At 42.9% G+C, this 20,772-nt stretch overlaps 2 protein-coding genes across 5 annotated transcripts in view; one reads left to right on the forward strand and one right to left on the reverse strand.

The window, feature by feature from the left end:
- Positions 1 to 20,772, forward strand: part of LOC128444336 (monoacylglycerol lipase ABHD2) — a 27,631-nt gene continuing 6,859 nt past the window's right edge. For 2 of the 4 annotated variants that reach the window (XR_008339148.1, XR_008339150.1), the window contains exons 1-13: positions 1 to 190; positions 2,192 to 2,263; positions 2,614 to 2,641; positions 2,752 to 2,967; positions 5,887 to 6,062; positions 6,595 to 6,762; positions 7,012 to 7,195; positions 8,242 to 8,334; positions 9,164 to 9,265; positions 9,501 to 9,570; positions 9,678 to 9,762; positions 12,403 to 12,623; positions 17,929 to 18,066. Coding sequence is in view for 2 of the 4 variants with exons in the window: in XM_053426795.1 (XP_053282770.1) it covers positions 2,759 to 2,967; positions 5,887 to 6,062; positions 6,595 to 6,762; positions 7,012 to 7,195; positions 8,242 to 8,334; positions 9,164 to 9,265; positions 9,501 to 9,570; positions 9,678 to 9,762; positions 12,403 to 12,611 (1,296 nt within the window). In the remaining 2 variants the exon portion in view is untranslated. Of the gene's footprint in view, positions 191 to 2,191; positions 2,264 to 2,613; positions 2,642 to 2,751; positions 2,968 to 2,993; positions 3,133 to 5,886; positions 6,063 to 6,594; positions 6,763 to 7,011; positions 7,196 to 8,241; positions 8,335 to 9,163; positions 9,266 to 9,500; positions 9,571 to 9,677; positions 9,763 to 12,402; positions 16,081 to 17,928; positions 18,067 to 20,772 lie in introns of those variants that run through there. The other 2 variants (XM_053426795.1, XM_053426954.1) reach the window with 2 other exon arrangements.
- Positions 16,984 to 20,766, reverse strand: rlbp1a (retinaldehyde binding protein 1a). Its single transcript, XM_053429820.1, has 7 exons — positions 20,758 to 20,766; positions 20,246 to 20,374; positions 19,936 to 20,140; positions 18,694 to 18,872; positions 17,923 to 18,081; positions 17,721 to 17,831; positions 16,984 to 17,647 (listed from the first exon to the last, which is right to left on the reverse strand). The coding sequence occupies exons 1-7, from the start codon at positions 20,764 to 20,766 to the stop codon at positions 17,501 to 17,503; spliced, it is 939 nt and encodes a 312-aa protein (XP_053285795.1). The 3' UTR covers positions 16,984 to 17,500.

A 20,772-nucleotide genomic window follows, 5' to 3' on the forward strand; every position in this document is an offset into this window, starting at 1 on the left:
CTGATGTCGGATCCTTGTAGGAAGTGAACGGGAGAAGCTCGGGAGCTGCTGCCGTCGTTCACCTCGCCTCTGCACCGGAGGACGTCCCGATCTCTACCGGACCCCATCAACACAACATGTCACGAATATAACAACCGGGAGCACTTTCCAGCAGCGAGGAGCGGATCCGCTCATCTCCCCCTGGGCTGAGGTGAGTGGAGACCCGGGTGTTTGTGTGTGAACGTGTCGGTGCTCGGCTGGTGATGCTGCCTCGTTCATTAGATCAATCGTTAACGGTAGACGTCGCACCGTTAAATTCCTTAGAAATTAGCAAAGTAAAATGGAGGTCGTGGGAAAAGAAAGCTGTTTAAAAAGCCTGCTGCCCCCCCTCCCCCCGAGTTTAAATACTGTGGCAAGTGCGTTGAGCGACCTCGTCCTTAAAGCCGACATTATTTATTTAAATATTATTTTTAATTTTTTTTCTGGCCTTGTCAGAGAGAAAACAAAAACAAAGGCGCACACGCAGCTTCTCCATTTTTAATCTTCCGTCCAAACAAAAAGAACCAACACACGCGTCTCTTCGGGGGTTAGCTAGCGCCGACAGGACAGTGTGTGCCCGGGGGATGTCCACGCCTCTCTTCCCGCGGAGGCTCGTGACAAAGAAGGAGGAACATGAACATCTCCTTGTCTAATGGTTGTTGTGGTTGTGTTAGCTTAACGCACTGTGGCGTCTGATAAACACGCAGGTGTCCTCTGATGGGGGGGTTGTTAGCCCTGCTGTTAGCCCTGCTGCTAGCTTGTGAGTGATGAAGCTAATGTCCCGCAGCTGAGGACATTTCTGGCCCCGTGTTGTGTTTTTACAGCTGATGTGTCCAACACTTAACTTCCACTGGGTTCTGCTGTTTTCCTTTTTATTGTGACCTGGAAACACGTGGGCAGGAGGTACTGGTGCGCATCTGTCCCTGGTTCGTGTGGTTCAGGGTCTGACTGGTTTTTAGAAGGTCCAGTGTGTAGAATGTACTGGGGCAGTGTCATGTTGCAGCTGAGGACCCCCCCTCAACCCCTTCCCCTTCCACCCAGGAGAGAGGACCTGTGGAAGACCTCAATTGTTATTAAATATCAAAAGGTGTTTAGTTTGGACGACTGCAAACAAAATAAACATGGCAGCCTCCATAGAGAGGATCCAGTCCAAATGTAAATATAAAGTATTTCAATATAAAGGCCCCATTCTAGGGTAAAGAAAAACTACAATTCGTACATTTTAGATGATCAAACACTAGTGAAAACATTATTTGTATCCCTTTCATCTACATCTTCTGCACTGAACCTTTAAGAAGTTTAAAACCCTTAAGATTAACTGATCCTGTTGGTGATTTATGATTTGTCCATTACGACCTTTGACCACCAGTCCAAATAAACCATACTGTTCAAATTAGAATGTCCTGAAAAAACTGAAATCTGAAGCTGCAAATGCTTCTTTTTATTTACATTCGATAAGAGTTTTAGTTTTATGATTTCTGAATAATCAAATCGCATTATCTGACCAGCTGGATTGAAACCATCACTCCTTTAAACACGGCGGATTTTCTTCATCGAGGTCCATTAAATTATTCTCAATGAAAATGTGGAAAAACACCCTAAACTCACAGTGTTAAAGTTAAAAATATTCCTGGATCCGCAACAAAATGTAATAGGTTCTTCCTCCACACCCTTCCACCAAGTTTGATGGTTATATGTCGTGTAGATTTGTGTAATCGTGCTTACAAACAAACAAACAGACAGGGGTCATAACTTCAAGTAGAACAGCAGCAGTTACGTAAATGGCAGAAAATAAGAAACTATTATCAACAAATAATCATGTGGCATTCTTGTATGATGAAACTGCACGTTTCCTGGTTCCTGCTTCTAAAAACGTGAGAGTTTGCTAATATCCATCTGAACATGTGACCTTGAGCCGTGGGAAAAAAACGTAAAAGTCTTCATAAACAATCTGACGTTTTCAACAAACAAGATAGATAAGATTGATAGATGGAAGTGAGTTGCAGCCGGAGTCACAGCTCACTGAAGAGGAGTCACTGGCAATGTGTCCAGGCCGTTTTTGCCAAGTATTCCCACGGTGTAAGGAAAATGTTTAAAAGGAGAAAAACTTCTGAATTTCTTTATTCCATTAGGGTCAATTAATTAATTGTGTGTCTTTTTTTTTGTTCCACAGGTTTGACCACTCCACTGTGACTTCAGGCTTTCGGAACGAGTCGTTATAGGAGGCCAACTTTCCACTAACAACGTCAGGAGAAACTTTTTTTGTTCACCTTTGCATTTTGTTATTTCTAACGATACAAAACAATGCTGTGTATTATTTGTGAAATCCTGTGGCACAACATCCCGTTCCTGTGTCAGCAGGAGATTCTGTGGCCTTTGTACTTTTTGACACTTCCTGTTTTTTGTCTGTAAAGTCACAGCGGAGATAACTTTGTTTTGATTTATTTAAAGTAATGTCTCCACCTCTGTCTTTTATGTAGCCAGGTTTCCTATCAGTACTGTGTTAGATGAAGTGTAATTAAGGTCAGTGTATTAAATAATGGATTCTCCCCGCTCTTCATCTGACTGAGTCATCCTCTCTCTGTATTCCCACAGATCTGTTGGCAATAAGAGAAAAATTAAGGTCAGTCAGATATTTCACTTTGACGTTTTTGTGCTTTTACTCACCTCTGACTTAACCAGAGTTGATCAAAAACTGCAGAAAATAATTTGCGTTGTTTTTGTGTTTTTCAGAGCAATCATGAGCGCTCACGAGTCGGACGTGCACACCATCTCTCCGGAGCTGCCGGCCATGTTTGACGGCATGAAGCTGGCAGCGGTGGCCACGGTGCTCTACGTCGTCGTCCGCTGCTTGAACCTCAAAAGCCCCACCGCGCCCCCCGACCTCACCTACCAGGACACGCCCCTCAACCGCTTCCTTCTGAAGTCCTGTTCTCAGCTGACCAAAGAGTGAGTTGCGATGTCAGCTTTGTATCTGTCACTCAACGTGCTGCCATAGATATATCGCTGCTGCACAGCCATCTGGGGCCGTCCCATCTGTCTGGTCTTACCCTCAGTTCCAGCATTAATTAAACACAAGGCTTTATTTTGAGTGTGGATGATGCTGTCCTCGGGGTAAGACTGATTATTCTTTAAATCTGTCTGCTGAGTTTATAGTAACTGATGCAAACCATTGTTTTGTTTTTTGCTGTGTAACATAAACCAGGCTACCAACAGGGATATAACATCCTGTCCTTTGAAGGAGAAACTCTTCCTCCCTTTTAAACAGTTTAAACTTCATCATCTTTCCTCCATTAGTATCACTGTCCCTGTCCTGTCATCTGCTGTGTTTCTAATACTCCAGTGGAAGTTCCAGCCCTGTTGGACGACTCTCTGCATGTCTTCATCACGAGTGTCTGTTTATGGAACCGATTGTTACTGAGCCCTTTGGCATTCAGCCGCGGTGTCAGGGATTCCTAAGGCCACACTGCTGTTTACATTCATGTCTGGCTTGTTACCATTCTTCCCTGAACCCCTACTTTTTGCTTATAGAAATGTTCGCCCCAGTGAATAGCTTAACTGTGCTAACTGGAACCAATCGGTGTTTGTTGTTTCTGGCATTGGCACATCATCTGTGTTTGTATCACGTTTGTAACGCATGATGACACCGTGCAGGGTTGCATAACAAAGATCAATTACACTGTTGAAAGCATAAGAGGGGTGTTGTGAGGTTAATGGGCAACAACATTTTAGGTTATGGAGCAGGCACACAGGGGTTTTGACTAATGAGGACAACAAAGAACAAGTCAAAATTCAGATTTTCATTTGTTGTACTTAAATGACATGTTCCTCAGTGTTTAAAAACATTTAAACTGAATTTAGTCCTTGCTGTTAAAAGTGTGGTGCTGCATGGTGTCTTGAGTGTGTAAATCAAGGCAGCAGTCAACAGTAAACAGAGCAATACCAGAAAAAACACACCCACAAACCAAGTCAAATTGAGTCTTATAATGAAACGGTTAAAAGTCAAATGAGAGACCATCAATGAGCCTCAGCATGGTACAGGTTTGTTTACCCATTTATAAATCTGAATTTTTTTATCAAATTGTCTGGCTGTGCCATCTGGACTTCAGCTCTGGACTTTAGATCTTTGCCAGATCAAGGGGATGCATCTGTTTTCTGTTGCCTGATAGTTATGATGACATTCAACCTCTCTCAGACTTCCCCTTCAAAATCACCTACGTTCAAAGAGCGATCATAACCTGCCGTCACTCCCAATACATAGTGAAGTGTTTTCATAATATTTGTCTTCAAAGCTATTTCCATTGTTCTTTAAAATTGAATTTTTTTTTAAGAGAAAGAGATTTTTTTTATGACAGGTTACACAGTTTGTAACGTCTCTGCGATGTGGTTCTTTCTCAACGACGGATATTAGCATGTTGTTATAAATCTATATTAAAAAAACAACATGGAACAGATAACTGAAATGATCTCAGGGCTCTCCGCTTGGCTCGAGGAAACACTTACTGTCTTGTCTGTAAATGGCTAGATAAGGTGAAATTTCGAGGATTTTTTTCCCCTTATCTTCAGTTATGGGGAAGTGTCAGTAATTCTGTGACTCTTGACAAGCTTTCATACCTGATCTCTTTCACTTTGTCATCAGTTTCACGTTTTCTATACTCATGGGATCTTCAATGTGACTTGTTGGAGCCTGCAGAAGAAGAAAGCTGTTGTTAGACTTACTAACACTGAACTCGGCAAACCTGGAGATGTTTTTAATCCTCCTATCCGCACGACAACCAGGAGGTTATCCTCCGCCTGTAATCATCGAGTCACAAACTATCTTCTAGAGTAGTGTGGTTAAGCTTCAGCTGCCTTTGCAGTGCTGAGCGCTGGAGGTGATTACATTATCACTGGCAGGTGACAGGCAGTCTGCCTGGTGATTCACAATTCTCTTATGTAAGAGTGTATTTTCTAGGTGGAGTAATTATTGGGATCCTCGGTAAGAGATGAGGAAACACAAGGTTGTAGGTCTGTTGATGTAATTGTACCCTTTGCTCTGCTGTCTCTGTGTTTTGATCTGTGTACTGTACACACCACTAGTTTCATTATACAGATCTTCAGTATATCATCTCATTACCTCCCACTCTTAACTGCAAGGTTAACAGGAAAGAATCCAGATAGGATTTGATTTAATAGGGAAACAAAAGAACGGTTAGGGTGGGCGAATATGTCATTTCTCAACACTGTGAATAAGTCATGTATGTCTTTGTTAGAGCCTCTGTTTGTAGATGGGGTCTGGTTTGTCTTTAACAGAACCTGTGACTCAACCTAGTCTTTCTACATTGAGAACAAGCATATAGTTGTTTTGGCTGTTGACCCTAAAGCCATGATTTTAATGTTGCATCTCTGTAAATTCCTTTTATATAATGGGATATTATCTGAAAGGGTTTTCCTGTAAAGTTATTTACAAGCTCTTGGTGTCTGTGGAAAGGTGGTGAATCACGATAATGCACAGCACAAGGCTCCACATTTCAAAGAAATATTACGTAATCCGAAGACTCAACTCCCACAGCTCCCTCCTACAGGAGCTTCACTGGAACTCGAGTACACGCGTGCACGGCTGAACTCAGTGAAACAAAGCTCAAGACTGGTGTTAAACATTGATGTATGTTCAGAGGGTGGAGTGATAGTTCAGAAGAAAGGTGACATTGTATGAAAACGATGAATCAGGAAGTTCATGTCCGTATCACACACCGAGGATGCAAATGTACATGCTCAGGATAACACTGTGTTGATTCTATTTTACAGGCACTCACCTTGTGCATCAGACAAATAAACTCCTGTTTCTAGATACAATCTAAAAGCGGAGTCTCTATTTGTGTTTTTCAGGTACATTCCTCCCTTATTATGGGGCAAGAGTGGCCACCTCCAGACAGCACTGTATGGTAAACTTGGTCGGGTGAGCTCCCCGAACCCCAGTGGAATCAGAAAGTACTTGCCGATGCAGGATGGGGCCACGGCGACCTTTGACCTCTTTGAGCCACTGGGGGACCATCGAACAGGAGGTGAGGATCTCGAAAACAAAATTTTTAAACTGCTGGTTGCTGCTATTTGGAAGATACTTTAGATTGCTTGTTCTTTTTAAAGGGTCAGGGGTAGAGGGAGTTGTAAATCCCTCAGAGACAAGTTTGAGATTTTGCTAGAAATAGACCTGATTTGAGGTAATCTTACAAGAAGAGTCATGTTCAGCTTTGATTTGTTATCTAGGTCAGCTGTGATAATGTATTTGACTCTTTCCTGAACTATCGATCTTTTAGACGAGGCGCACCGTGTCTATCACGCGGCTCTTTGAGGACAGTTAAACAACCTAATCCTTTCTTCGGACGCCACTGAACCCTGACTCCTCAGCTTTGGTCTCACACTCTACTCAGAAAGCACAAGGCTCACATGACATTTGATTTTAATAATTCAGTTTGTAGATGTGTCGCGGTGCTTCGTCTTAATGTGCTGTTTAGGGGGATTACATCCTTTCCTTCTCCATGCTATCACATTTCTCATTGGCGAGAATCTCTCCAATCTGTCTGCCTGTTTCACCAGATGACATCACCATGGTGATATGCCCTGGTATTGGCAACCACAGTGAGAAGCATTACATCCGAACGTTTGTGGATCACGCCCAGAAGGACGGTTACCGCTGTGCTGTGCTGAACCACCTGGGAGCTCTTCCCAACATCGAGCTCACCTCTCCACGAATGTTCACTTACGGTGAGAACAAGGAGCTGACTCTGAAGTTAAAAGGGACACACGAGCTCGTGGGTGACCTCGAACCTCCTAGATCTAAAGATGACATGGTGTTTCAGACCTGAGCTTAGTTAAAAGGTCTAATCGAGATAAATAAATGTGATGCTCTGTGCTAAAGGCACCTTGAGCTGGATCTGCTGAGCTGAGAGAAACGCTCCGTCCTACAGATGTTGCTTTGTGTAGATTGGTAACTCGACACTGTTTCTCTTGCAGGGTGCACATGGGAGTTTGCAGCCATGGTCGGTTACATTAAGCGGACGTATCCTCAGACGCAGCTGATGATGGTTGGCTTCAGTCTGGGTGGGAACATTGTGTGTAAGTTCCTGGGCGAGAACAGGACGAACCAGGAGCGCGTGCTGTGTTGCGTCAGCGTGTCTCAGGGGTACAGTGCTCTCAGGTAGGATGTCGTCAGCTCCCCTCTTTATTAGATTTGCATTGAATCATCACAGCCCCTTTATAACGCTGGAATTTAACACACACACACACACTTTTAAATATAAATAAAATATGGCATTGTCACAAAATGATAAGTTCCTTCATGATGTAATCGAGTATCTGGACATAAATTATTCTTTACAGCTGCTGAATCATTCATTAATGATGATATTTTCTTCGTTCTGTGTTTTATTCCCTTGTCTTTTTTAAAGCACTTTATAAGTTTTATTATTATTTTGAAGAACGTTGGCAAAACAAAGCCATCAGCATCAGGGTGTGGCCTAATCCAGTCATCCACTTATTTGTATTCCATGTATTTTTCACAAAAAACGGGCATAATGCAGAAAGGGCTAACCTGTGTAATTTGAACTAACTTGTCCAGAATAAACACGTAATATAAATAGTCACGATTCATCAAACCAGTGTATTACCATGTTGTTTTAAAACCACTAGGTCATATCTGTGTCGTAGTGGATTCTCGACCCTGAGCTCATTTGGACTGGGCCGCACCTCCTTTGTTTTACATGCAGCCAGTGTCTCCTGGCAGATATGATGGGCTGGGTCTGCGTAGGTCTGCGTGTTGGCACTGGGAGAAGGGTGTGTTGTAGAGACCGGCCCTTTTGTCCCTTAGGATTTCTTTTCCCCTTTATAATGAATTCCCCTTTCAAATCATTATCCAAACCTACGCCCTTGCTTCTGTCAGCGTTCCTTCAGTTACAATCACGGTTTATTTCCACAATTGTGGATTATTAAATCAAATGGTATTGTAATAACAGAAGTAAATCATTTATGTTTTCCAACGGTCAAAATTTGTTGAATACCTTTTAGCTGTTGTGTTGCTTCAGCCTGTCTCCGTCAGTGAGCTGCATATTAATGCCTCAGACCATTGCTACTCTCCACCAGTGTGACCCTTTGTCCAGCGGATTACACAGGACATTGAGTGTGTTGTTTGGAATGCAGACAGGCTGCACAAAGCTAACTTCCTGTGTGTTTGCCTGTATCTCTCAGGGCCCAGGAAACATTCCTCCAGTGGGATCAGTTCAGACGCTTCTATAACTTCCTCATGGCCGACAACATGAAGAAAATCATCCTCTCACACAGGTATCACTGTCGCACATGAAGTACAAATTGTTTCTCTTTAGTTTTTCATGATGTTAAGTTTAAGATGTTGCATAGCTGTTCTCTCGTGTTTGCCAAAGACGACCCTGCAGCTTCACATCAGTATAACAGACAACGTGGTTTGTCGATTCTCTAAACTTCCATTAGGAGATTGTTTGCAAAGATATTAGAGTTTATCTTTATCTTGTCTGTGATTTGCACTTAACTTTAGGGGCTGTATGAATACTAAAGTTTGCACCATTGTCAATTATTTTTGCTGGCCTCTGTAGAGGACCTATAATGCTCATTTCCAGATCTTTATTTATCCTTGAACTCCACTAGAGTATCTTAACACTATTTACATTTAAAAAATCCCTCTATATCTCTTATACTGGCCCTCTATGGATCCTGCAGTTCAGTCTTTTCTGAAACAGCTGAATTAGGTCCTGCGTCTTTAAGGCCCCCCTCCCTAATTGCCTACTTTGTGTACATTTGTGTAGGTGTGTCCCTCTGCTAAATATGTAAATATGTGTTCACAAAAGTTATTTACTCTATTAAATTACGACTATTATTAAGATGACAATTCAACATTGTAATAATGTATTTTCCTATCAAAATAGAAAAAGCATAAGAGGTCCCCATACTAATACTGTTATGATGTTTTGAGATATTGGTTAGAAGTGGTTACATTTTTTTTCTCAGTAAAGGGAGGCTCACTCCCCCCAGTAATGCATACAGCCCCCTTAAGGCATGCAACTAATATTTAAGTTATTTATTGTTCTTTATTGTTCTTCAATAATGTTTGTGTGTTTATGTCTTTTAAATTTTACAGACACAGTCTGTTTGGAGGAAACTCAGTTAAAGTGATAGATGCAGATCTTAGTCGGCTGTACACAGCGACTTCCCTCATGCAGATCGACGACAACATCATGAGGTAAGTGGAGAGACACTTTAAGATTTCATCAAGTGAAAGTCACAGCCCTCAGTGTTGATAAAGTAAATAACAGATCTGAGTTTAAAGATATCCTTATCTATATTTGACTTGTTGCGTGCAGAAGTGTTTATGCATTGCATAGTGTGGAGAATCAGAAATATGAGATATTCTTCTCTAACCCGTTTCCATGTCGAGCACATTTTTACAATTCTTTTTCTTCTCTGGGTTCCAACAGAAAATTCCACGGCCACAGCTCTCTCAAAGAGTACTACGAGAAGGAGAGTTGTGTTCATTATATACACAATGTAAGATATGCCTCTACACATACACACACCTTATCATCTCACTTTTTCTCTTTTGGATATGGTTTAATATTCAATGTGTGAGTTTTTTTATTTTTATTTTTTTCCAGGTAAATGTGCCACTGCTGTTAGTGAACTCTGCAGATGATCCCCTGGTCCATGAATCACTGCTCACTATCCCTCGCACACTAGCAGGTAACTAACAACAAGCAACACAACAACAGACGAAGACTAAACCTCATTGTTAAAAAATAATATACTAAACTAAAAGTATTTTAACTTTAGAAATCTTATTTGACACGACTCACTTTCAAGCGTGTGTTTGTGTAGATAACCAGATGCGTAGAGAACATAATTGCACTCGTAATCACTACTTACTTCGCATTGAGTACGCATGTTACTACAGTATTCCTCATTCAAACTTAATATTTAATACTGCCGACAAATTCACAGATTTCTACCAACTTGAACCAAAAATAATGTCCTTGTGCAAACCAGTTTGGGAAGTACCTGCAGACAGATCATGGCACATGTTCAAGAGATTCTCCATTGAATCCACAGGCTTCTCCTCCCTGACTAATCACTGGAGCTGACACCTCTGATTTATTTCTCTATAAGTTAGTCTACAGTCTGAAAAGGCTCAGTGATGTGTTTGCTCTGCACCCTGACCTACACCGGGTGTGGCCCTGAGCTCAAGTCTATGAGTAATGTCTTTTTTCTTTACAGCAGCTGTGACATCACTCAAACACACAGCTGAGACTCTTTCCATGAGCCAGTGTAAAGTGAATTTAACTATTTCCCAGGTTTCCAAAATAAACATCTAATCTACAAATACACCGAGCAGGAAGTTCAAACCTCATTTTCAAAATAACAAAAAGGCACTTGGTTAAATGACATACCGCCCAACAAGCTCTCCCTCTGCTCAGCCGGAGTTATATTTATACTTACTGACCCCTTTAACTATTTTTGAAAAGGAAAATTCCTAATCTAAGAGTGTGTGGGTGGGTGGGCGGGTGAGTCCTGACTGGAAGTACAAGCGATTTTATCTGACATGCGTCTCTAGAGAGGATTGCACAGTATCAGCTGCCCCTTTGCTTCACAATACGATACAGTGACTCTGATAGTCGAGCACCAGAAATAGAACTCAACAGAAGAACGCTGTGCTGCTTTAATGAGCTCAGATTTAAAATGTTTCGATTAAATAAGAAGAGTTTACAAAGAGGTAACTAAATACGCAGCTCAGATTTGTTGTGTTGTAGACATACCTTGAATGTTGCTGTAATACAATGCTAAGTAAACACAAAGTAAACGCGTACAATGATTTATTAGTAATGTCGCACTTAGTGAGTTGCAGCATCCTGTTGTAAGTACAACCTGTTCCACAGACTGTTCTGTTCCAGCCTGTCACTCAGCGCCTGGTGCGATGGTGGCTCCAGGTCGCTCCAGGTCTGGGGGAGCACTGTGTTGTCCCCGGGCAGATCAGTAGCTGCTTTGTAAAGTGCACAGTGGTGAAAGTCCTGTGGGACCTCGATCACTAGTCAACCGCATCAGGCTCTCCCACTAACCCAGATATGAGCAGGAGGATAAAGGGATCGAGACCCGGCATGGTTGTCTGCAGCACTCTAATAAATACATAATAATAATCTTTATCTATAGAGCACTTTTAAAAACACAAAATCCATTACAAAGGCAGCAAGTTGAAAACGAACGGGTCAGAATAAATTAGTGTAGAAATACCAGTGATGTGTAAAATGCTCAATAAAATACATTAAGACCATTATAAAGAAAGTTAAGACTCAGGAAAGGCTCTCTGATAGATGTAGGTTTTAGGAAGAGACTTAAAGAGTTGACTGAGTCAGCTGACCTGATCTGATGATCTAAATGATTTAATGTTTTTTTCTGCTACATGACATGCTTTGAATTTATTTATTGTGAATTAACTCAAAATATGAATGGATCCACTTTCTCTTGCTGTATTCACACACTGAGGAAAAACACAGATGAAGCATTAGTCTCATGCAGAGTTTAGAGTGAAGGTGAAGTACTTAATCCTTTCCTGATGATTGTTAATGAGCCCGTCATGTGACCAAAAATACTTGGACACCACAGCATTAGACCCACATATGATTATTTTAAACATTGTATGTGATCATGATCAGTGTTAATATGCTGCTCTACTAGCCTCCACTCCTGAGTTTTTAATCAACATTTTGGAACCTGGCTGCAGCGATTTGCTCCGCTCCCCTGGAGGATCCTTAATGAGTTCACAACTGATGTTGGGCACTAAGTTATCGCCTTAGGTGATCCTTAAGGAGTCGGTTCAGTTTATTTTCAGAACCAGTCAAGAAAAGAAGTCTTTATTTTCCTTCAGAAGTCCATGCACAGGGTTTGGCATGTAAATTGCAACCAAACATGCTGTGAGTGTTACAATCTGAGAAACCTGTCAGTTAAGGGAAACCCGTTTTCATGTCCTGTTCTAAATCACCTCCAAGCTACACGTTAAAACAATTAAACAAAACATCCAGAGGCTGCTTTTTGAATAATGTTTGTTAACTTTATAATTCAAGACAGAAGTAGTGTATTTTTCTTTATCAACTCACTGGACTGGCTCAAAGTCTCAGCAGTGGTACAGTAGCTGTCTCATGAACATACCTGCCAGAAGTCAAGCCCTGCTGTTATCTCTTATCTGTCTGACCAGGCAAATCCTCCCTCGCTATCTACCACAAAATAACAACCCCTGGCAAGGCCATGTGTGTTCTCATGTCCTGGGTTGTGTTTACTGATGATGACGCACAGAACAGGAGCCTAATGACCGTGTGTTGTGTCATCCTGCAGCGAAGAAGTCGAACGTGATCTTTGCCCTGACACTGCACGGAGGCCACCTGGGCTTCTTCGAGGGCGCGGTGCTTTTCCCCCAGCCCCTCACCTGGATGGACAAAGTGATTGTGGGTTACGCCAACTCCATGTGCCAGTGGGAGAAACAGAAACCGCCATGCCAAAGCGGGCCCCTGACTGAGAGGTCCTGCGTGGAGGAAAAAGCCTAAACCCTCCGGCCTGTACGTCTCTCACCCTCTCTCTCTGTCCCCTCTCACCCCTCACCCCCCTCACCCCCTCCAGCACCACTGTCCCAGCACTGAGGAGACACCTGAACTGAACCTTAAACTGCTCTCTCTTCTCTGCCTTCTCCTCCGGGTGCTACTCACTGCTACTGACCCACACATGTCAAGCCTTCACCACAATCTCTCCCCCCTCCCCCCCCCTTTCTAGTCACCATCACCTTACAGTATGTCAAGGGACAGAAACAATTAACTGCCTTTGTGCTCGTTTTCGTTGCGAGACCTTTTGACATTTTTCGTTTCTTTACACGCACACAGCAACGATCCTTGGCGAGCGGAGGCGTTGACCAAATACACGCTGGCATTAGAAGGAACACGAGAACAACCCTTTGAGTTGTCCAGTGACAAACAAGAGCACACGAGAAGCCTCCTTTTTAAACCTAAATCAAGACTGTGCTGCAGACGGTGTCCGTTTCCTGCACCTTTCTAAGAAGCTCACTGCTAATCACCGCCAAGGCCGTAGAGCCTAGTCCGCTGTCTTAACCAACACAGCGTCTTTCTAGTGTGTTTGTGACCCACAGATGTAGTTTATATATCTGTGTGTGCCTGTGCAGACCGAGAGTGGAAGACAGAGCATGTGATCCTTGTGTTTTGGTTGGTTCAAATTCTCCGTTCTCTGTTCTTCTGGGTGAACTGTTGCTCCATGGTTGGTAGGAAATGTTCAGTAGAGAAGTGTTCCAGTGGGATTTTTACACTTTACTTCCAGTTCACGTCCTCCTGGCACCAGACATGACCGGGGATCAGCCCTAGATGGGACTCATACACATTCCCTCGGTCGCATTCTATCGTTTTGATTCAATGCACTTTAAACCCTGTATGACACAATCTTTTCTTTTCCCGTTTCTTTTCGTTTTTTTTAACCCTTTATAGGTTTCATAGGTTTGAGAAGAGGAACTGGTAGGAGCGAGGATGATAACAAGAAGTTAGATGACTCAAATGTTCCCTGTGTTCTCTTCCGTCGGCGTCTTTGAGCCCTCTTACTTTTCCGTCTGCCTATGATCAGCTCCAGGATCCTGCAGAAACTCTGAAACCTTTTTCTTACTGCACAGACGAAAACCTGCTGCCCCTGCACACAGAGGCTAGTACCCGACCCTGTACCTCGTTTCATACAAACATCTTAGTACAAGTGAGCCTGTGGTTTTGACAGTTTGAAAATGATGTCTACCTATTAGTCGCTCTGTTGCTATTGATGGGAGAGCTCAGCGGCATGAAGCAGACATTAAGATTTTTATAATCTGAGCTGTGAGGTGAGATGAGTAGGAGGGCTGAGGATGCCAAGCGAAACCAAAATAGTATGATTTAGATGGAGAAACCTGAATCCAAGAAAGAACAGACAGATTCTACAGATTTAACGACTTTAAGCTTTTCCTATTTTCTTGGCTGAGCGTTAAAGCCACAGCGACACAGAAGCGTGGACCGCTGCAATTCACACTAAACACTAATCACAAATCTGTTTGGATCACATCTGGATGAGACCTGTGGACTTTTCAGAACCTGAACCTGACTGAGAGCTTCTCTCAAACCTTGTAAGGACCCATGAAGTCCAGCCAAGCAAATCTGTATCTAAACACTGGTGAGACCGTTGGGCAACAAAGGAACGTGCAAGGATTGACAAGCGTGCATCTTAGAGCTTTTTAGACCAAAGATTATGTTTTAATACGATCTGCCATGTTGTGGTGTTTAAATCCAGTTTGAGGGAATTTTGGCAAATCAAGGCAAATTCATGTAGCTGCACACTGTCAATCATAGAGGAGTGCAGAATATCTGAAACAATCAAATTAAAAGTTTTTAATTTGATTGTTAATACTCAAAGACGAGAAAATAACAACTGAATATTAATTATGCCGAGCATCAGAGTTCAATATTGGAAGCTTACTTTTGTCAAAGGAATATAACTAGTGCTGTAATAGTAAATATCATCATGGCTGAAATCGCTGGAACGTTTCTGACTTTAACAGAGTTTTTTTTCTGTGATAATATTCAGACATTTATGTCAGTGATGAAAATATTGAACTGTGGATTCACTGATCCACTCAGAATTTCGGCCTGATCTTATTTGATCCACATCTAGAATCTGTTCACCGTCCCTGTGTGGTACTGTAAGGTTAGAACGAGACCAGGGATTGCTTTGATCAGGACTGAATTCACGACACTGAGTTGTATAATAACAGACTTTATTTAACTTTATTTATTATGGACGATGAGGGACATCACAGAGGAGAGTGTGTCAGTGTCTCTCTGAGCTGTCGGCCGTTTTTTTTTCTTTCATCGTCCAAAACCACAGATCGCTGTTGCCCTCGGATGTCAGGGAGCCTGAACTACAACTGCCAGTCATTAATGGCGCACATCCTGTCATTCCCCCTCAGTGAGGTTATTCTGGTCACGGTCCACAGCTCTCATTTCAAAACAACATCAAACAGTCCTGTGGGGGTTTTCTGTCCTGGCCACACCAGGCACCAACCCAGTTTTCTGTGTTCTTTCTAAGTTTCTCCCCTCCACCCTATTTTTTGCACAGTAATACAGGTTTAGATGTTTTATTTGAATGTATTATTTGTTTGCTAGTTGGATCATTTTGTGTATTTCTTTGTTTTGTATTTTGTATTGTTATTATGGCGTTTTGTGTTGTGCACATGCATCAGAGTGGGAGTGCTGATGGGTGAACTTGCAGTAAGTGTATACTGTGTCATGTCACCGCCTCTGATTTGACAAAAACCAAAACTTCTTCACTTTAAAAAAAAAAAGGAAAAAATAAATATATAAAGATAGAATATATAGAATTATTTGAGGGACCAGGGATGACAACTAAAGGCAATAACCGCCCGGGACCGGTTCTCTTTTCTTATTAATACTAATGTGACGGGGAAATAGTGTCAAAGTTTATTAGACCAAAACATGTCACATAGTTTTTTTTCTCATGGATGTGGAATCTGACATGTTTTTGCTGTGTTGTTATGAACATGTGCTCCTCTGTATTTATCCTAACCCCAGTGTTCAAGCATCCTTCTTTCAACATTGTGGGCTTGTTAGGAAGTGGAATATAAAACGTCTCGAGTGACTTAATATGTCGATGAATCCAAAAATACAACTTGGATCGGGGGGGACATCACTCAGTGTTTGTTTTTCCTTTAAAATAATCTTGATCCTCAGAAAACGGACGCGAGCCCACAACACGTGAACCCACAGTTATCATTATACAGCTTTAATTTAGTGTTGACATTTTGATGCTGAGGGTGAAACGGACGAGGCGACAACTAGAGGGAGCACACAGTCACACAACATAACTCTGATATCCAAGCCTGGGTGTTTTTGTGGGAGAAAGCCAGTGGTGTGTGTGTGATCTAATTACGAGAGAAAATATGGTTGTGTTCCAAAATAAATTATTTTCTCAAAAGAAAAACTTGTTTTATGGTGAAATGATTTTTTATGTCAACGTCCGCTCAAGGGCTTTAATAGAAGCTGTTATCTAGTTCATTCCTTGTAGCAAAGACTAAAAACTGTTTTTAAAAATATGTCTCCACTTCCTCCCACTATGAAGAAATGAAGCCAAAAATATTCCAGATTTATTACAGTAGATGGAGCCCTGGTATCAAGATCCAGCCGACACGTGATTGACCAATCGTGAGTTAGTCCCAGCTGTCAATCAAGACGTTTCGTCCTATTAATAGACCAACTTTAAAATAAGCACTTGGACATAGATGAGTGTGATAAGAGCAACATAAAATGACAAAACATGTTTGAGCAAAATGTATTACATGTGTGTTTTGTCTTTATATCTGTTATATTGTCTTTACATACAGTCTACTACGGCTAAATACTGGATTAGATTTAAGGGTTTGGTTTTTTTTGCAGTTTAAGTTTATGAACGTAGCATTTAAAGAGAAAACAAAAGTGCAGCTGTGAAGTGACAGTCATGTGTTTGTATTTTGTAACTGTTATTAAATACATAGAAGGACACAGACAAACAAGAGCTCGGCTTTTAAAACATGCAACACGTGCAGCTAATTTCAAATTAAACAGCAAAAAGGCTCATGAAAGAATCAGGGAGGAGAACAGTTACTTACTACAGCAATTTAGATCAGACTGTAATGATTGTAAACATCCTTTATGAAACAGAATTGAATCCAAACCAAATCTGATTTAATTAGGAAATCCTGGTTTACACTGGTAATCTTGAATTGAAACACTTTGAAATTTTGCCAAAAAGACAGCACAACAAATGCTAAAAATGACAAATCATAAAACTACAGAAAAACACAGACAAAAAACTATTTTATTGAAAAATTGACAATCAAATGCACTTTGTCAGAATGAATCGAGGCCGTGGAGTCTAGGTTGCCGTGGCCCCGTGTTGGGAGGCCCCTGCTCTGAAAACAACAATCACATGCAGGTTTATCCATCATCATTTCCCCCCCTCATACCTTTCCAATAAGTCACACAAAAATTAACTCCCTCATCCGACACAACTGTAGGCACAAGGCTGGTCTGTATGTTGAAATTTAGCTTTAAGGCAAAGACACATGACCGACTCATCGCCCTCCGTGTACATGGACAACAAATGAATTCAGCAGTGGAGCAAATCTCTACAATCACAAACAAGAACCATCAGTTATTCTCTTCGTAAAAACATCTAAACATCCTTTTCTGTTCCCGTTCCTATCGCCAGTCTTACTCTCCTGTGAACCGCCCCCTGCTCCTAACTCTAGATACTTCTTTTTTATTTACCTGAATAATAACAATGATAATAAAAACCTAGCTTCACATTAGACCACACGTCTGATCCGATCATAAAAGAAGCATCTGGGGTTGGAGATGTGTTTTCAGAGAGCGGTGTCTTCAGAGCCAAACAGCTTGGTGGCGATGGCCTGGTTGTCGGAAACCGGCGCCTTTCCATCGAAATCTGCCGGCAGGGCTTCGGCATCAAACTCTTTCAAGTAGTTCTCCATCTCGTCGCCGTGAACAAAGACCTGAGGAGGAAAGCAACCGGATCAGATGAGAGGAAAACTGTCTTTAACACAAACTGATGGCGACTGCTCGTACCCTCTCCAGCAGTTTGCTCTTCATGAAGGGTTTGACCACGTTGTAGGTGGTGGTGAAGTACCAGGGCTGGTGAGTGACGTGCACCGCCTTGAAGCGGGCGGGGAAGGAGTCCTGCAGGAGAGCACACACGAGACGTGAAGGTTCACAGGGTCTGAGGGTTCGTCAACGAGACATTCTCACTGTTTTATTTTGTCTGTCTGACCTGCAGCATGTCCACCATCTTCTTCAGCTCCGTGGGTTTGATCCCCGAGGCGTGCTGCATGGTGAAGCCCTTGAAGTTCTCGATCAGGACGAAGCCGTTGATCTGAGTCTCCTCGTTCTCCAGCAGCTTCTCCAGGATCACACAGTAAGCCCTCAAGATCTAACACACACGCACACCCACACACACACACACACAAACACACACGCAAACACATGAACACACACACATTTGTTGTTTTAAGAAATGTGTTTTTACAGTTGGTCAAATTACCTTTATAGGGAAAAATAAGTAGATATAACCAATTCAGCAAAAATGATCCACATTGCTTTTTGTTTCTTAAACATAAATAATCTAAACATTTGAACAGTTGTTCATTCATTATCTATATCTCTGGGAGATGGAGCACATCCCAGCTGACCCTGGACAGCTGCCAGCGTATCACATGACCAACGTACAGAGACAAACAACCATTCACATGTCAATTTAGAGTCTCTAACTAAGCAAACCCCAATCCTCAGTCCTAGTTATTGGACTGTGGGAGGAAGCTGGAGTAAACCCACACAAACACGGGGAGAACATGCAAACTCCAGACAGGGAGAGTAACTCAAACCAAGTCAGTATTTAGTAACCTTACTTTAGTCCGTTTTACACACGCGTACATGTTTTGGACCTACACCACAGATTCCATGGTGATGCTCAAGTCATGGGACTGACACCTTGTGTACACTAACCCTACTGTAAAGGTGCTCTGTGACTCTGCTGCACATCTACCTCATCGAAGGTGATCTCCTCCAGGTCCCAGTTCTCGATGTTGAAGAGCAGGACCACGCGGCCGTACTTGTCTCTGCTGGGCAGCACCACAGGGTAACCGGCCTCGATGGTGCTGCGGACCGCCTCGGGGGTCAGGTTCTCGAACAGCTCGGGGTACTCCTTCCTGAAGCGCACGTAACCTGCAGACCGGGGGCCATTCTGTTGTCAGCATTGTTCATTGGGGGGTGAATACAGTTCTAGAGGTGTACTTTTTAATTTAGCAGCGTGTCAGAGGGCAGAGGATATGTTTCCCTTCTGGTCACATGAGCACTGACAGTTAGAGCAGCTCAAGTTTTCAGGACAGTAACTACACACGTTTATTCAAGTACACACAAACACACACATGGACCTGCACATGACAACTGAGAGATGAGCTGAACTCCCTCATCAGTGCACAAAGTCTCAGTCATCAGCTGCTTGTTGAACCGAGCAACACAATGACACCACTGTCTAAATGCATCTACAGTGCTGCTCTGGGCCTCAACGCACCAATTAACCATCAAATGTGATGTGTGCACATGTGAGAAAGTCCATCTACATGTGCATGTTGTGTGTGTGTTTGTGTGTGTGGTAATTAACACAACAGAAGAAGTTCACATTCCCATCATACACCATCGCTTGAAAGAAGAATACCCCCATTAGGAAATAAAACCACATTCTCCTCTCAGTTCTCCAACTAGTTTATTGGAGTTTTTTTTTATTCTTCCATCTTTGTGAGGTCCGAATTATCAAGTAACGATAGCAAAATGCAGAAACTAAATTTTCCTCATCCTGTATATTACTGTCAAGGCCAGAAGTGCTTTTTCTAAACTTTTGAGCCACAGCAGCAGAACCATGACATTCCCCAAGCTGTTCTTTTATCCTGTCATTTACATTTTTAATAATGAAATGATGAATCCATTTCATGAAAGTCAGAAACCTGGTCTCTGCAGTTCCAGCTCAGGAGGCGCTGTGTGGAGTTCCCAGCAGAACACTATGGGTTCACAAGTAAAAGTGCGCTTGCTGTCCTATTTGCACACAAAGAAGCTCTTTGTCAGTGGGAACTCAGAAGCATCTCAATGGCCCCAATTAATGAACACACGCCTCCCGGTCCTGTGATGAGCAGGGTTCACCCAAACGAGGAGCACAAAAGTGGTCCCACGCTCATTTACAGTGGACTGACAGGCCGTCCCCTCTGTCCCCTCTGTCCCCTCTGTCCCTCACCTCTCATCAGATCGTGGGCCCTGACCACGTCGAACTTGCGAGCTCTGAGGAAGCGCAGCAGCAGCGAGTCGGGCTCGTCCCCGAAACGCTCCAGCAACAGTTTGGCCAGGTTGTCCCCCTCGGCCGCCCTGTCCTTCATCATGGCCCGCAGGTCCTTCAGCGAGGACGCCCGGCTCTCCTCCGTCTCGCTCAGCTCGTCCTTGGCCTCGAGGAGACAGAGTAACACAAACACATGAGATACTGTGGTCTCCAGGAACTGTTGGATGATTTGATTTGAACTCATGTGGATGTGCTCCTGGTCTTCTTGTACCTTCTGCACAGTGTGGCCGGGCAGTTTGTGGCACGGCCCGAACACCGGCCCATGATCCTTCACTGTCAAATGCTCCAGCTTGGAGCGCATGGCCTGCTCCTCCTCTGACACCATGCGGAAAGATCCAGTCTGCATGAAGAATACACAAGCTCACACAGGTTATTGAGAATCATAAGATGTGCTGCTCATTCTTTAAAAAACATTCCACTGCAGTGTTCACACAGACACACAACACATCTGATGTCGCACAACCCCAGCTGAGCTCCAGCAGACCCCAAACGACACACCCCACTGCTTAATCTGCTTCACATGATTACAGAAAGGACTTCGAAAGCCTATTCTTAAAAACAGCTTAAGGTTCCGTCCCAGAGAGCCGGAGCATCTAGTGGAACAATAACAGCTCCGAGCCTTGAGGTCCAGCATCCAGGATCCTGATGGTTCTCTAAGACCGAGGTTCTCCACCAGTGAACTGGGAGCCGGTGACAAAGTGACACTCAAGTGATCCTACTCACAGCAGCCATGGTTGT

Source organism: Pleuronectes platessa, chromosome 1, assembly GCF_947347685.1.
Source record: "Pleuronectes platessa chromosome 1, fPlePla1.1, whole genome shotgun sequence".
Classification (NCBI taxonomy): Eukaryota; Metazoa; Chordata; class Actinopteri; order Pleuronectiformes; family Pleuronectidae; genus Pleuronectes; species Pleuronectes platessa.

Bases quoted from the DNA above. Each gene is read 5' to 3' on its own strand.
- rlbp1a (XM_053429820.1), bottom strand. The intron at 20,141-20,245 runs GTACAAGAAGAC...TGTCTCCTCGAG, and splicing joins CCGGCCACACTGTGCAGAAG to GCCAAGGACGAGCTGAGCGA. The intron at 17,832-17,922 runs GTCAGACAGACA...GCTCTCCTGCAG, and splicing joins AGATGGTGGACATGCTGCAG to GACTCCTTCCCCGCCCGCTT.